This window comes from Pygocentrus nattereri, chromosome 2, assembly GCF_015220715.1.
Source record: "Pygocentrus nattereri isolate fPygNat1 chromosome 2, fPygNat1.pri, whole genome shotgun sequence".
Classification (NCBI taxonomy): Eukaryota; Metazoa; Chordata; class Actinopteri; order Characiformes; family Serrasalmidae; genus Pygocentrus; species Pygocentrus nattereri.
The window spans coordinates 17,657,479-17,671,581 of NC_051212.1; the positions used below are offsets into that span (position 1 = coordinate 17,657,479).

At 37.4% G+C, this 14,103-nt stretch overlaps 1 protein-coding gene across 1 annotated transcript in view; it reads left to right on the forward strand.

Annotated features, from left to right (window-relative positions):
- actn3b (actinin alpha 3b) overlaps positions 1-14,103 on the forward strand; it is a 41,033-nt gene that overhangs the window by 21,892 nt on the left and 5,038 nt on the right. The window contains exons 6-18 of the mRNA XM_017719052.2: positions 1,053-1,131; positions 1,280-1,361; positions 4,283-4,368; positions 4,526-4,618; positions 5,870-6,100; positions 6,506-6,653; positions 7,721-7,871; positions 9,117-9,225; positions 9,911-10,051; positions 10,710-10,892; positions 12,378-12,512; positions 13,316-13,495; positions 13,814-13,960. Coding sequence (XP_017574541.1) covers positions 1,053-1,131; positions 1,280-1,361; positions 4,283-4,368; positions 4,526-4,618; positions 5,870-6,100; positions 6,506-6,653; positions 7,721-7,871; positions 9,117-9,225; positions 9,911-10,051; positions 10,710-10,892; positions 12,378-12,512; positions 13,316-13,495; positions 13,814-13,960 — 1,765 coding nt within the window. The remainder of the gene's footprint in view (positions 1-1,052; positions 1,132-1,279; positions 1,362-4,282; positions 4,369-4,525; positions 4,619-5,869; positions 6,101-6,505; positions 6,654-7,720; positions 7,872-9,116; positions 9,226-9,910; positions 10,052-10,709; positions 10,893-12,377; positions 12,513-13,315; positions 13,496-13,813; positions 13,961-14,103) is intronic.

The following is a 14,103-nucleotide window of genomic DNA, read 5'->3' on the forward strand; positions in this document are numbered from 1 at the left end:
TTGTTCAATTCCATCACCAGCCCACTTGATTTAATAATAAAGCACTGATTAGCCAAAACAAGTGTGGATAGATAAAATTCATACAGGGCTTCCTTGCAATAATAACTTGTATTATTATTATTATTATTATTATTATTATTATTATTATTTGTATTCGAATAATAGTTTGTTTCTGATGGATGTATGAATTTATGGTTGAAAGGATGGATGGATGGATGGATGGATGGATGGATGGATAGATGGATAGATGGATGGATGGATGAATGTGGTTTATTGATCCCCAAATAGGAAAATTGGGTTCAACAGTCACTGAAGAACACAAAACTTTATAAACACAGAACAATTACACCTAACTACATTGCACATTTACACATACAGTGGAACTACACCAGCCCAGTGCAGAGGACAGTATTAACTCAAACATCGTTCACAGTCAGTGGTGTGTAGTTTGCAAAGTATTGTTGTTAATGTGGAAGTACATTACCATATGTGCAAAATTAAAGATATGTGCAGAAAGTCAGTTGTGCATTATATATGGCTTATCATTTTTATGGAGAAATTGTCCTTTTGTCTGTTGTAATGAGGCAGCACACTGAGAGTAAACGTGATGCCTGATAGCAGTAATTTCTTCAACATACTTTAAAAGCCTCTCTACTTGTATCTGAATAAATATGTCCAGTGTTTGCACACTTTGTATGTCTTTTTGTCTATTATACATTTAATACTATGTTTTTAGACACATTAATGATTCTAGACGTATTATTTGACATACATTTTAGGGCAGATATATACGATTTTGTACACAGCCAGTCAGATAAAGAATTACCACATTTAACAGTGAGCCAGAATGTCATAATGATCTGACAGTGGCAAGAAGCTCCTGTAGGACTTTTTAAATTGGTGGTCTGGTTGTGATTTGAAATGGCTCTATTTGCTGAAATCTGTCTCTTCTTCTGCATCCAGCACTCTTACTGTACTCACGTATTATACTTTCCTCTGCTTCTTTTGTCTCTTTGGTTTTTTCTCTCCTTCTTTCTCCTGGCCATGCTCAGTTGGAAGGATGGCCTTGCTCTCTGTGCCCTCATCCACAGGCACAGACCTGATCTGATTGACTACGCCAAACTGAGAAAGGTGCTACTCTCTCTCTTTCTCTCTGCATCTTTCTTCTTCCTCTTTGCTTCTACTCTGTGCTGCTGTATTACACATTGTGCTTCCCCTATGTAAATGAGTTCCATCTGACATCTTGTGTGCTGGTGGGTTTCTCGGGGGTCTTTTGCAGGATGACCCCATCGGTAACCTGAACACAGCATTTGAGGTGGCTGAGAAGTACCTGGACATCCCTAAAATGCTGGATGCTGAAGGTGAGTCAGAAAGCCTGGGCAACTGACCAATCCATACTATGCTTAAGCATTCTTTTACAGCAGCTGTTGTAGGATGTACAGGCTTTGCAAAATATTGGCAAAATCCAATTCAACCTAATTAATTTAAGTTGGATTTTTACTATGTTGCTGTAGCTAATTGAACCTAGGCAAGTTGGAAAAGACAACGGATTTGCTATTGTGCTAACATTAGTTTGATTACAGAACAAAACCTCCACCTTATTTGTCCTTAAAGCATGACAAATTACATCCATGCAAAATATCAATATACCTTAATATTATTTGAAATTAAGCTGCAGATGGTTGTAGCATCACTGGGGATCGAACTCACAGTAGAGCCAAAAAGCCAATGATTAGACAGTTGCGGCAGCCTAAATAGGGTATTTTGCAATGCTATATATATATATATATATATATATATATGTATATATATATATATATATGCACAGAATAGATAATGATTTTATACAGTGATAGGCCAGTGAATGTTAATTAACATAAAAAAAATTGATTGGAACAAGTAAACAGCATAAAGTGAACTTCCAGCAAATTGCTATTTTTCCAAAATATTTGCACAATTCAGTCACTGGCATATAAACAGTTCCATTCAGAGAGGTTTGGTGTGAAATGGCTCATTGTAGATAAACGTATTGCCCGATTTCTTTGCAGTGGTGTTGACAGGAACCAGGGATCATAACGTCTATGACACAAAGAGTACATTTTTAAAGAATAGTTTACATTTGTTTATTAATTGTTATTAATTAGGTCATAAATACCTTAAAAATATTAATGAGCAGTTATAACACATACATAACAAGGGCAACAGTAAGCTATTATATCTGATGAATATCTGATGAAGCTGACAGATATAATACTGACTGATGGAGAAGACAAAGGCAATCTGAGGTTTAACAATGTAGGTGAATGTGGCCTCACTATTTAGCAACAGCAACACTGCTGTCCTTTTTTGTGTTATAACTGCTTAATTTGTGAGGTGTTTATGACATTTTGAAAAAAAAAACTAATATTCCAGTCATAAACTAACAGTCTTATTGTGAAGGGATGCCAAAAAATCAACTGTTTTAAGAACAAAAATATGCAGGCTTTCAGGGTTCAAATTCTGACAAGTACTGTCTCTGAATTAGAGACATCTAAAAAAACATTCATATTAATATTCTGCTGGAGATGAATAAATCAACTTTTCCCCCACAATTCTGCATTGGAGGTGATAGACTGAAAGCCCCGAATTTACATCATGCCAAGAGTAAGATGTTTCCACAGTTACATGGTTCTGTTGCCATGGATACATCTCTTGGTGAATTCACACATGAGCGCAGTCTGCTGCATCTGTGCCCTGATATCACATCTCCAGTCCTCTCCTTATAGACAACACACAATCTGTTTAATCCCTCCTACAGTAGAACCGATTCTAGTTAGCATTTTCAGTAAGGATGGTCTGCTCTATCACTGTGTTTAAGGCTTGTTTTCAGCACAGGATCAATCTGAGCCACATGATGTTCTGCAGCTGCCACTTTATGCCAATAAAATTAATGCTTTAATTCAGTGCGGAAGTGAGCTTGAATTCAAACCCTGCATTAGTATTGATTTTAGTGGCTTCTAAAACTTGGTGTACTCTGTGCCCTCTACCATTTTCTCTTTCCAAATGCTTCGTTTTTCAAAAGTTCCCTCAGTCCATTTGCTATGGAGTGTTCACAGAGCATAAAGGGCCAGTGGTGTTTTCAAAATGCAGAAAAACTAAAACCAGGAAAAATAAATGGAGCTACAATGTTTTAGGTTTTTACTAATGATAGTGTGAAAATATTTGTCCTCAGATTTTGCTTGTACCTTTAGACATCAAAACATATTACCTTCTTTTCCCTTTAGAACCCCACACTTATAATACACTATGGCTCATTATTCAGTAGCTACAGGGACGTCAGCACAAACTGACGGAGCTATTCTTAGATCATAGAAGTGCGTAATAAAACTTTGGGCTCGTCAGTGGGCCGTTAAAGGGGTTAATTACATTTACAGTCACTTTACATTCTGTGTCACTGGATTTGGTGGCAGAACATGATGATTAGAGACCTTCAATTTGGGTCATAAATGTCAAAAGTCATTTAATAACAAAGAAAAAACACCACTGCGATAATGCTAGCACCGTTATGATCTTTCTATTATTCTATATTATATAATACTCTATTAGCCCCAAGCTACCTGAACACTGGTGCTCATGAAATTTTTGTTGGCTGATCTTGATTAAGCACTTACATTTGATGACTGCAAAATACATTTTATAGTTTTATTTTAAGCATATAACACACATATTAACATATACTTTACCTTGAATTATAGTATTTTTTCTTTAAAGAGCCGTGGCATAGAGCTGCTGCTGTTTTTATTTCCTTACAACTGAAACCTCTCTAGATAGTGACTCATATCCGTAATCAATCAAGTACTTAAGACTGTTGCCCAGAGTGATGTTTTGCTTACAAAATTGTTCCCACTCATTAGAAATCAAATCCCGTTCTGATTTTATTGGTGGCTAATCTGATGGATAAGGACTTCAAAGGCTGTATCTACCTAGATAACATGGAAAAAAGTCCTGTTTGGACAATGTTCATTTGAATTGTAACTGTATTATATTCTTGTCTTACGCACAGGAGAACAGGGGAAATGAGTTCTGCATATTATATAAGCTTAATGGCAATAATCTTGAATTTAATTGCATTTAATTGAGAATTTCTCTATTTGTTTCAGTCAGCTATGAGAGAGAAATGCTGAATATTTGTTATCACCAGTAATAACTCCAACTTTTACAGGATCTAATGGAACCTTTTCTGAATTTATTCCTTGCTCTATTCCTACCTCATCACTCTTTTCCTTTCCCTTGTCTTGGTCAGACATTGTGAACACCCCAAAGCCTGATGAGAAGGCCATCATGACCTATGTGTCCTGCTTCTACCATGCTTTTGCTGGGGCTGAGCAGGTACGAAATAATTTTTCATTCATGCAGCTAGATGCTATCCAATTGTAAAGCACAGAACTGCAATCAACTCTGTGTACCTCACTGCTGGTGGTTACTCTCTTTTTCTTCCCTTTCTTTTTCTTTCTATCATATTTATCTCTCTCCTCTCTCCCTCTAGGCTGAGACTGCTGCTAACAGGATCTGTAAGGTTCTGGCAGTGAACCAGGAGAATGAGAGGCTGATGGAGGAGTATGAGAAACTGGCCAGTGAGGTGAGTTATTCATTATTGGATTTTACACCCTGGCTTCCTCAATGAGCTCCATCTGGGGGCCAGTGAATTATTAGAAATTATGGTTTACTGATGGGACTCCTGGGCGAGCTCTTTCAGGGAGTTATTAAAGTGAGTTATTGGTCATTAATGTTAACACCTAGGCCTGTTTGATGAGTAAAATCAGAAGGACAGTGAGGGGAATCATTAGACATTGTGGTTTACTGATGGGCCTCCTTGATGAGTTCCATATGTGAGCTACTAGACACCATGCTGTACTGATGGGTCTCCTGAATGAACTTCATCAAAAAGCACATGAGGTAAGATATTAGGCATGAGAGTTTGCTGATGAACCTCCTCAATGAGCTTCATGAGAGGGACAGGGAGGTGAGTTATTAGACATTATACTTTATTGATGTACCTCCTTGATAAGATGCATCAGGAGGCCAGTAAGGTGACAAACATTATGGTGTACTGATGGTGGTACACTATGATGTATCTCCTTGATGAGCTCCATCAGAGGGCCCAAGAGGTCAATTATTTGACATAAGAGTTTACTCACCCTCACCCTCAAAGAACTCTATCAGGTGGCCATGAAGTCATTTATTAGACATTAAAGTTTGCTGATAGGCCTCTTCAGTGAGCTCCATCAGTGAAGACAGAGAGGTGAGCTTTTAGGTGTTATGGTTTACTGATGAGTCTCTTCGGTGAGCCAGGGGAAGCCAGTGAGGTAAGTTTTTATAGTGTAGATATTTGACCTCCGATAAGCTCCATCAGTTGACTAGTGAGGTTGGGTATCATAGATGAGGGCTTGAAATTTGTTAGACCTAGAAGTTAAGCTTTTATCTTTTGTTTGATCTATATCTATTCTCTTCTACCACTTTCTTAATCTCTTAATCTATTTATTAATTTATTAATTTGTTCATTTAACTGTTATGTCCCTTGTTTTAACAGCATCAGCTCTTGGCCTAGTCAATAAAGTTGAGTGAACAGATGTGACTGAGGAAGTGATACATAAAAATGGAAATAATGGAGCTTTATTTGAAATTGAACAGATGTTTTCCTTTCTAATCACTTTTCCTTTTCCCCATCCATCCATCTATTCATCCATCCACCGATCCATCCATCTACTGATGTATTCATTCCCAACTCTCTCTCTCTCTCTCTCTCTCTCTCTCTCCCTCTCCCTCTCTCTGTCTCTCTCTCTCTCTCTCTCTCTCTCTCTCTCTGTCTCTCTCTCTCCCTGTACTGTAGTTGCTGGAGTGGATCAGACGTACTGTCCCCTGGCTGGAGAACCGTGTGGCAGAGCAGACTATGCGGGCCATGCAGCAGAAGCTGGAGGACTTCAGGGATTACCGTCGTGTTCACAAGCCACCGCGTGTGCAAGAGAAGTGCCAGCTGGAGATCAACTTCAACACCCTGCAGACCAAACTAAGGCTCAGCAACAGACCCGCATTCATGCCCTCCGAGGGCAAGATGGTGTCGGTATGTCAAAGATTTACAGTATATACACATTCACAGATCCTCATTGTCATAGGAAAATCATTTATCTGCAAAACACTTTACATGACAAGCAAAAAACATTCTTAGCACCTGCTAACGCCATGCATTTTGCTTAAACACCTGAAAAACTTAAAACCTGAAATTTCTTTTTCTTATGAAATTTTAGAAAAAGGTGAAATTTTCAAAGTGTACAATTAATAACTTAAATAGTTATGCTTTCTAATGACAGTGATTGCATGTTCACGTATTTGAGTGTGTTCACATTTATTCTGTATACATATCTATAAATAGATTTTAAAATAAAATTTATAAACCCAGAACAGTTTCAGTGGACTAAGTTGATCATGATTGCTGTGCAGTAAATACAGTGTGTGTGGGTGTTTGTAGGACATTGCCAATGCATGGAAAGGTTTGGAGCAGGTGGAGAAGGGCTATGAGGAGTGGCTGCTGACTGAGATCCGCCGGCTGGAGAGACTGGACCACCTGGCTGAGAAGTTCAAGCAGAAGTGCTCTCTGCATGAGTCCTGGACTGCAGGTTAACACACACACACACACACACACACACCCACACACACACACACACACACACACACACACACACCCATGCACACTGGACTCTTTTTGTCATTGTGCGTATCCTTACATATGTCCTCTATGTATCACATGTAAGTGTTTGTATAAGATTACATCCCATATATATATATATATATATATATATATATATATATATATATATATATATATATATATATATATATATATATATACACACACACACATATATATATATATATATATATATATATATATATATATATATATATATATATATATATATATATATATACACACACACATATATATATATATATATATATATATATATATATATATATTATATATACTGTTCAAAAAAAATTTTCAAGAATGAATGTGTAAAAACACATTAAATGCCACATATGTGTAAAAAATAGTAGCTATATGTAATAAGTAGTCTAACCGTAATAATAATAATAATAATAATAATAATAATAATAATAATAATAATAATAATAACCTTTCAACTTATTTAAGCTTATTATGACTTATCACCTTTCATGGTATGCTGCTTAAAGTGCTTTACAGATGAAAAATTATGTAAAAAATACAACAATCACAAAAACATAAAAGCAGCATGAGTATGGTAAAAGAACATAAAAAATTAGAAACAAGAAAAATAAAATACTCAGAAGTGATAAAAGCTTCAACATAGAAAAATAAATGGTTTTGCTCTTTTAGTTAAAAAAAAGACTTAAAAAAAAATAGCTTTTATAAAAAGTGCTTTTCAAAGTTAGGACCACCTAGTTGATATAAGTTGGTCCTGCAGGCTAGTCCTGTTATTCTCTGGTTTAACAAAAACAAGCGCGCACACACACACACACACACACACACACACACACACACACACACACACACACACACATACATAGTAATTTTCTTCATTTAAAACAAAATTAGCTTCACATATAATTTTGTTTTCACCAGTGACCACCACCTTTATCTGCCTTTCACTCTCTCTCTCTCTCTCTCTCTCTCTCTCTCTCTCTCTTTCTCACTCTCTAGGAAAAGAGGATCTTCTCTCTAAGAAGGATTATGAGTCAGCATCTCTGATGGAGATCAGGGCTCTGATGAGGAAGCACGAGGCGTTTGAGAGTGACCTCGCTGCCCACCAGGACCGAGTGGAGCAGATCGCTGCTATTGCCCAGGAGCTGAAGTGAGGGGGGAGCAGGGTTAGAGGGAGAGAGAGAATGGGAGGACCAGAGAGAAAGCAGGATGTGAGAGGTGTATGAGGAGGGAGGAGAACATGACTCAACACTGCTTTTAGGTTTTATTCAAAATTAACTCCTGCAGTTCTCATCATCTCTTTCAAACCCAGCAACATCTGTTAGCTCAGGGGATAACATTACACACATTACGCTTTAATACACTTTTTATATGCTGACCAGGGTTATTATAGATTTGAAATATTCATTCTTTTTATTAAGCTTTTGTTTTGGATTTAAATGTCACTTTAGTTTTTGTTAATGCATTACTAGTTCATTGTTTTGCTTTCCTGAAAAAAAAAGTTTTATTTTTTAGCATTATATGGAATATTTGGTCATAAATCAAGTCAAACTCAAAATAAATACGAATTGCACTCAGCTTTCTCTCTGGTGAGTTTCACCTCTTTAGAAGTGGAGCAAGGCTTTGCTCAAGGTTATCCTCATCTCTCATTTAAGGGCCCATATTCTACGTTTCCGTTGTATTTAATTTTTCCCTAAAAATCTGCTTATGATGTTTTTATGTACTCACAAACAATCATTTAGTTTACTTTACAATTTCCCAACCTCGCTTTGTCCATTAGAATTAAATACGCTGCTTTGGTTTCTGTGCATTTAAGATTGAACGTCTTTAAGAACTTATGTTCTGATTGGCTGCCCTGGGTTGGGCCTCATTTACAAAGCACTCCAAGTTGAAACCCTCCTTATAACTTAAGTGTGAACAGTCGGAACTAAACTGCTGTAAATTGAATTGGCATATAGATATAAATGCATTGGTTTTTGTGACATCATAAAAACAGTGAATTCAAAACAGGCTTAGCAGCTTAGTTTTCAACAGCTTAGTCTTCATCTATGGACTGTGTGGAACACATATAAACACGTACATTAAGGTGAACCACACCAAACTCTTTTATTTTAAAAAAGTGAAGAAAATTCTGTTTGCCCTTAATTTGGGCCCTTTAAGGTTTGAAATTGAAAGTATATACTTCTACACTACTCCTCTTGCACCCAAAATACAAACACTAATTGTTGTCTCTGTAACACTTTATACATTTATAGTTTTGCTTTTGAAACCAGTTGTTTTAGTGCAGTTTTTAATTTTTGAATTTTTTCAGTAATAACAGTAATAACCGTGATATTCATAGTCATGGGAGAGTGTTTATTGTAGCTCTTTGTATGTGGTTTGTGTTTGTTCTCAGTGAGCTGGATTACCATGATGCTGCTACTGTGAATGCTCGCTGCCAGGGCATCTGTGACCAGTGGGATAACCTGGGCACCCTCACCCAGAAGAGGAGAGATGCTCTGGAGGTACATACACACACTCATACACAAACATTCTGTCACCCTGTGTTAGAACAATGTTTCCCACCTCCAGTTCTATGTACATAAAAATCTGCATGTTGCACAGAAAAATATTGCACATTGTTCACAGTGATGGTATTATTACACAGTGTTACAGGAACTGTGAACTTGACACTGGTGAATAGTGATAAAGTGCTCAAGTGATGGGAGCATTAAAAATATTGCACAGAAAATAGCTCTGTTTTTAAGGTAGAAGACAAGAGTTCCAACAAATGTGTTTGGACAGTCTGTGTGTAGGTTTAGGAGTTAAAAAGACCTGATGGTGTGTATTTTTAGAGGGAATTGAGTAGAGATGTTGTGTTGATTTTGCCTGCTCCATTGTAAGTGAGAGTCTCTGACCTGACGACTGAAAACAGCTTAGTTTGCTACTGATTCTGTAGGAGATCACTAAATGTCTCATGAAGATTTTAGATTTCACCAAATTCTGATTTACTTTAATTATTTTACCACAATTCAGAATTATCTTTAAATGTGCACTAAATGTAAAATGTCACTGGAGCATCTGTTAACACAGTAGTGTACATGTAATGTAATGCAAGAGCCATGTGTGTAGTTCAGTCTTTAGCACTGATGATCCTATTCATGACTAAGAACTGAAGTGTATGAGACTGCTTGCCCCGCTTTTCTGCAGCGTGTGGAGAAGCTGTGGGAGACCATTGACCAGCTGTACCTGGAGTTTGCCAAGAGGGCAGCGCCATTTAACAACTGGATGGATGGAGCCATGGAGGACCTGCAGGACATGTTCATCGTTCACAGCATTGAGGAGATCCAAGTAGGTGTTGCTTTTTCATATTGACTGTAGCTCGAGTTCTCTTTGTGTAACATAAAAGATTAATGCGTTGAGTAGTGTATATGCATATAAGTGGCATATGCATTATTTACATTGCACATATCATTTAGGATCTGATGATCTACCTTCACCGTAACTTTTTGTGTAACAGTAAGATTTGTGGTTACATGTAGTAACTTGTAGTTTAATTACCATTAAAAACACACAGTACTGTGGAGATGCATTAGGCCACCCAAGAACATTGTTTAAAGTTGATATAGGCAGTAGGTGTCTTTTTGTTTGCAAAAACACTATTTAACATTAGATTAAATATGAATAAATATGAATACAATAAAAAGCAAAGTTACTAATATTACTGAATGATAGTTAAAACAGCAAGTTTGTTCCCTCTTCTCTGCAGTGCAACCCTTAGTGGAAAGGGTTGATTAGCTGAAGCAAGTATTGGATGGTAACTGTAACTACTGGGCTTCCTAATGTGTATTTGATGTAAATATAAATTTCTAATTTATATCGTGTCTTGTTCATATTTGCAGGGTATTGTATTAGTACTGTAGTAATGTAACAATGTAAAAAAAGAGAGCTTTCTTGTTGAATGTGTAACTTACCTTCTGTTTCATTCCTCCACTCTCCTCTTCATCAGAGTCTGATTACAGCTCATGATCAGTTCAAAGCCACTCTCCCAGAGGCAGATAAGGAGCGCTCGGCCATCATGGGAATAATGAACGAGATCATGAAGATTGCTCAGACCTATGGCATCAAACTGTCTGGAATTAACCCCTACACCATCCTCAGCTCTCAGGACATCAGCAACAAGTGGGAGACGGTAAGCGCAGCATAGATCACACTGCCAGTCAAGTTTAGCTGAAACTTTTTGAAAGCATGCTTTTATATTTTGAAAGACATTTTCGTCTAAAGGCTTACTTGTCTTGTTTTATAGACAAATTGAAATGCATGCATGGCTCCTACTTGGAATATATTTTGAAAACAACCACCTTAATCAGAAAACAAAAAAACCCAAAAAACCAAACCAAACCAAAAAAAAAACAAAAACAAACAAAAAAACAAAAACTTCTTCAAGCCTCTTGGAAGCTGCTTGAGAGAATGCCAAAACAAATGGCTTGAGAGAATGTATCAAGGCAAAAGGGGGAATCTAAAAAATCTAAAATACAAGATTAAATGTAATTTGCCAGTTTTTAGATGCTGTAAAAATCAATATGTTTTATGTCTTTGTGAACTTATGACCTCCACTATTATTCAACAATATTGTCCAAACATTTGTCATTTGGTGTTGCACATCATAGTATCTTGGAGAAAAGGGAACTACCAAGGCTTCCTGTGGAGTTCTGGTCTATTTACTACTTGCCCCAACTCCTTGCAAAATTCCTGTTCTGAGCTCACTCAACAATAAACAAGGCCTAGTGAATTAAAGGGTTGTAATTCAGAGTTGGAACACCTGAAGACAGTTTGATGTTGAATGGTTCTTAATGGACTCATTTGCAAAAGAATGTCACAGTCAAAATGGTCCTCCTAAAGAAAAATCATCTTCGAGGAAAAGCCATTTTCTGGAGTATTATCTGTTACCACTGGCTTTAATTGGCCTAACAGAAAGCTGGAGTTCTGGAAAGGCTCAAAACAGACATGCAGACATTAGTTCATATTGGATGCGGGTTGGTCGGCTGTTTGTAAATGTGAAACTGGTGTAATGGGCTCTGAAAACATTGCAGATCATCTGCCGTGACAACTGCTCACCGATCTGTCCTTTCTCATCTGATTGAACAGGCCCATGTGGCAGAAACATATGGTGCATATTGTGGCTTTGCCCCATTTTATTCTGACAAATCTTTCTTAGGTTGGGTTTGACATAAGAAGAGACAGAAGGATAAACTGTTGGAAATAGAGAAAGCACATCCTTATTAGAAGCAGAAAATGCTAGATCGGAAATAGGAAGGAAAGAATCTGATCAACAAATCTGGCCCCAAACCGTAACAAATCTATGCTGAAATAACACTTATTCACACTGTGTAATGTGATTATGTTAGCTGTGTGTTTTGTCCTGTGGGGTAGTAGAGTGTTAGAGCAGTTGAACTGAATGCAGATGAGTAATAGGTTTTAAAGAAAATGATCAGATCAGTATTGATGTCAGTCGAAATGCAAAGTTTTAATATCAGTATTGGTGTTGGGAAAAGAAAAAAGCGTGACATGGTGCCATTTCTGTTTGAATGAAAAGTTCGTTGTTTCTGGCTCCTGTTTTGTTGAGAAATTGTGTGTAACATATTTGCCCCCACTGTCTCTCTCTCACCCCCTGCAGGTGAAGCAGCTGGTGCCCCTCAGAGACCAGATGCTCCAGGAGGAGTTTGCCAGGCAACAGGCCAATGAGAGGCTGAGGCGACAGTTTGCTGCCCAGGCCAACATCATCGGACCCTGGATCCAAACCAAGATGGAGGTAGGTGGCTCAGGACTCATTTCTCTGCATTTCCTTTCTCTTTCTTTCTTTTTTTCTCTCTAAATTTTCTTTGGTCAAAGGAACAAGATAGCAGAATTAAAACACAATAGACAAACAAGCAAGCAAACAAGGATTTAATGGAATTAATTAGTCATTAATTAATTAAATTAAATAATAACACATTAATTACATAAAACAAAATCTCTCCAGTACTGAGATATTAACATTAGTTAGCGTTATGGTACGAGCAATATGAAAATGTTGTGGCTGATATCCATTTTAAAGTGTTAAAAGTTCCGATAACCAAACATGTTATTTTGTAACACAAAACAGGCATAATTAAAAATGACTATTGAATTTAGGATAATGTCAGTTTGTTCACTTACTTTTAAGACCCTAGAAATGGGGGAGTTATGTATGAAAATTATAGTAATTCCTACATAGATTTAAATATGCTCAAATTAAAGCTGAATATCTGCATGTTCAGCTTATATTAATTATTTAATTTCAACTCTAATATGATGCTGTATACAGCTTAAATAGAAATAAATGTGTCAATATCTAAATATTTATGGACCTGAATGTAATTAAATATGACCCATACTTGGTTAGGCAAGGTTTTGCCTGATCATCGGGATTGCAAGTTCAAATTCTGGTGGTGCCGTGGAGATGTTTTTGCATTTAACGCTAAAACTGCAGGTCATCAGTACCTGCCAGTATATCAACCTATATGTTCTATATCAAAAGAAAAGTTCATTTTCTTGTTCTATACATTTCTAATATGTCTGTGTCTGTGTGAGTAGGAGATTGGTCACGTGTCTGTGGACATTGCTGGCTCTCTGGAGGAACAGATGAACAACCTGAAAACATACGAGCAGAACATCATTAACTACAAATCTAACATTGACAAACTGGAGGGAGACCACCAGCTGATCCAGGAGGCAATCATCTTTGACAACAAACACACCAACTATACCATGGAGGTATACAAACACACACACACACACACACACACACACACTGGGTGCCAGCCCACTCACACACCCACACACCAGTAGACCATGGTGCACCTATTTACCACACATAAAGCACACCATATACACACATACACTTAGGCAGGAAAATACTGTTAAGGGATTTAACATCCGATTCTCTTTGGTTGCTTGTGAACATTATATTTTCTCTTTTCTGTACTGTACATAATCCCTCTTTTTATGCGAGAGATTTTAAACATCTGCTTGCTTTCTCTGTCTTTGCTTCTTTCTTTTTCATATCATGAAATTTTGTTCATTGTCATGCAGCATATCCGTGTGGGTTGGGAGCAGCTGCTTACCACCATGGCTCGCACCATCAACGAGGTGGAGAACCAGATCCTGACCCGTGACGCCAAGGGCATCAGCCAGGAGCAGCTCAATGAGTTTAGAGCCTCCTTCAACCACTTTGACAGGGTTAGTGAGAGACACACAGAGACAGAAAGAGCGCGACAGACATTGTCAGGCCAAAACTGTCCTGACTATGCAAGATCTGTGGAACAATCAGGGGTGACATGCCTCATCAGGGCCAGTGAGATGTTTACAAAATGGAATTTATG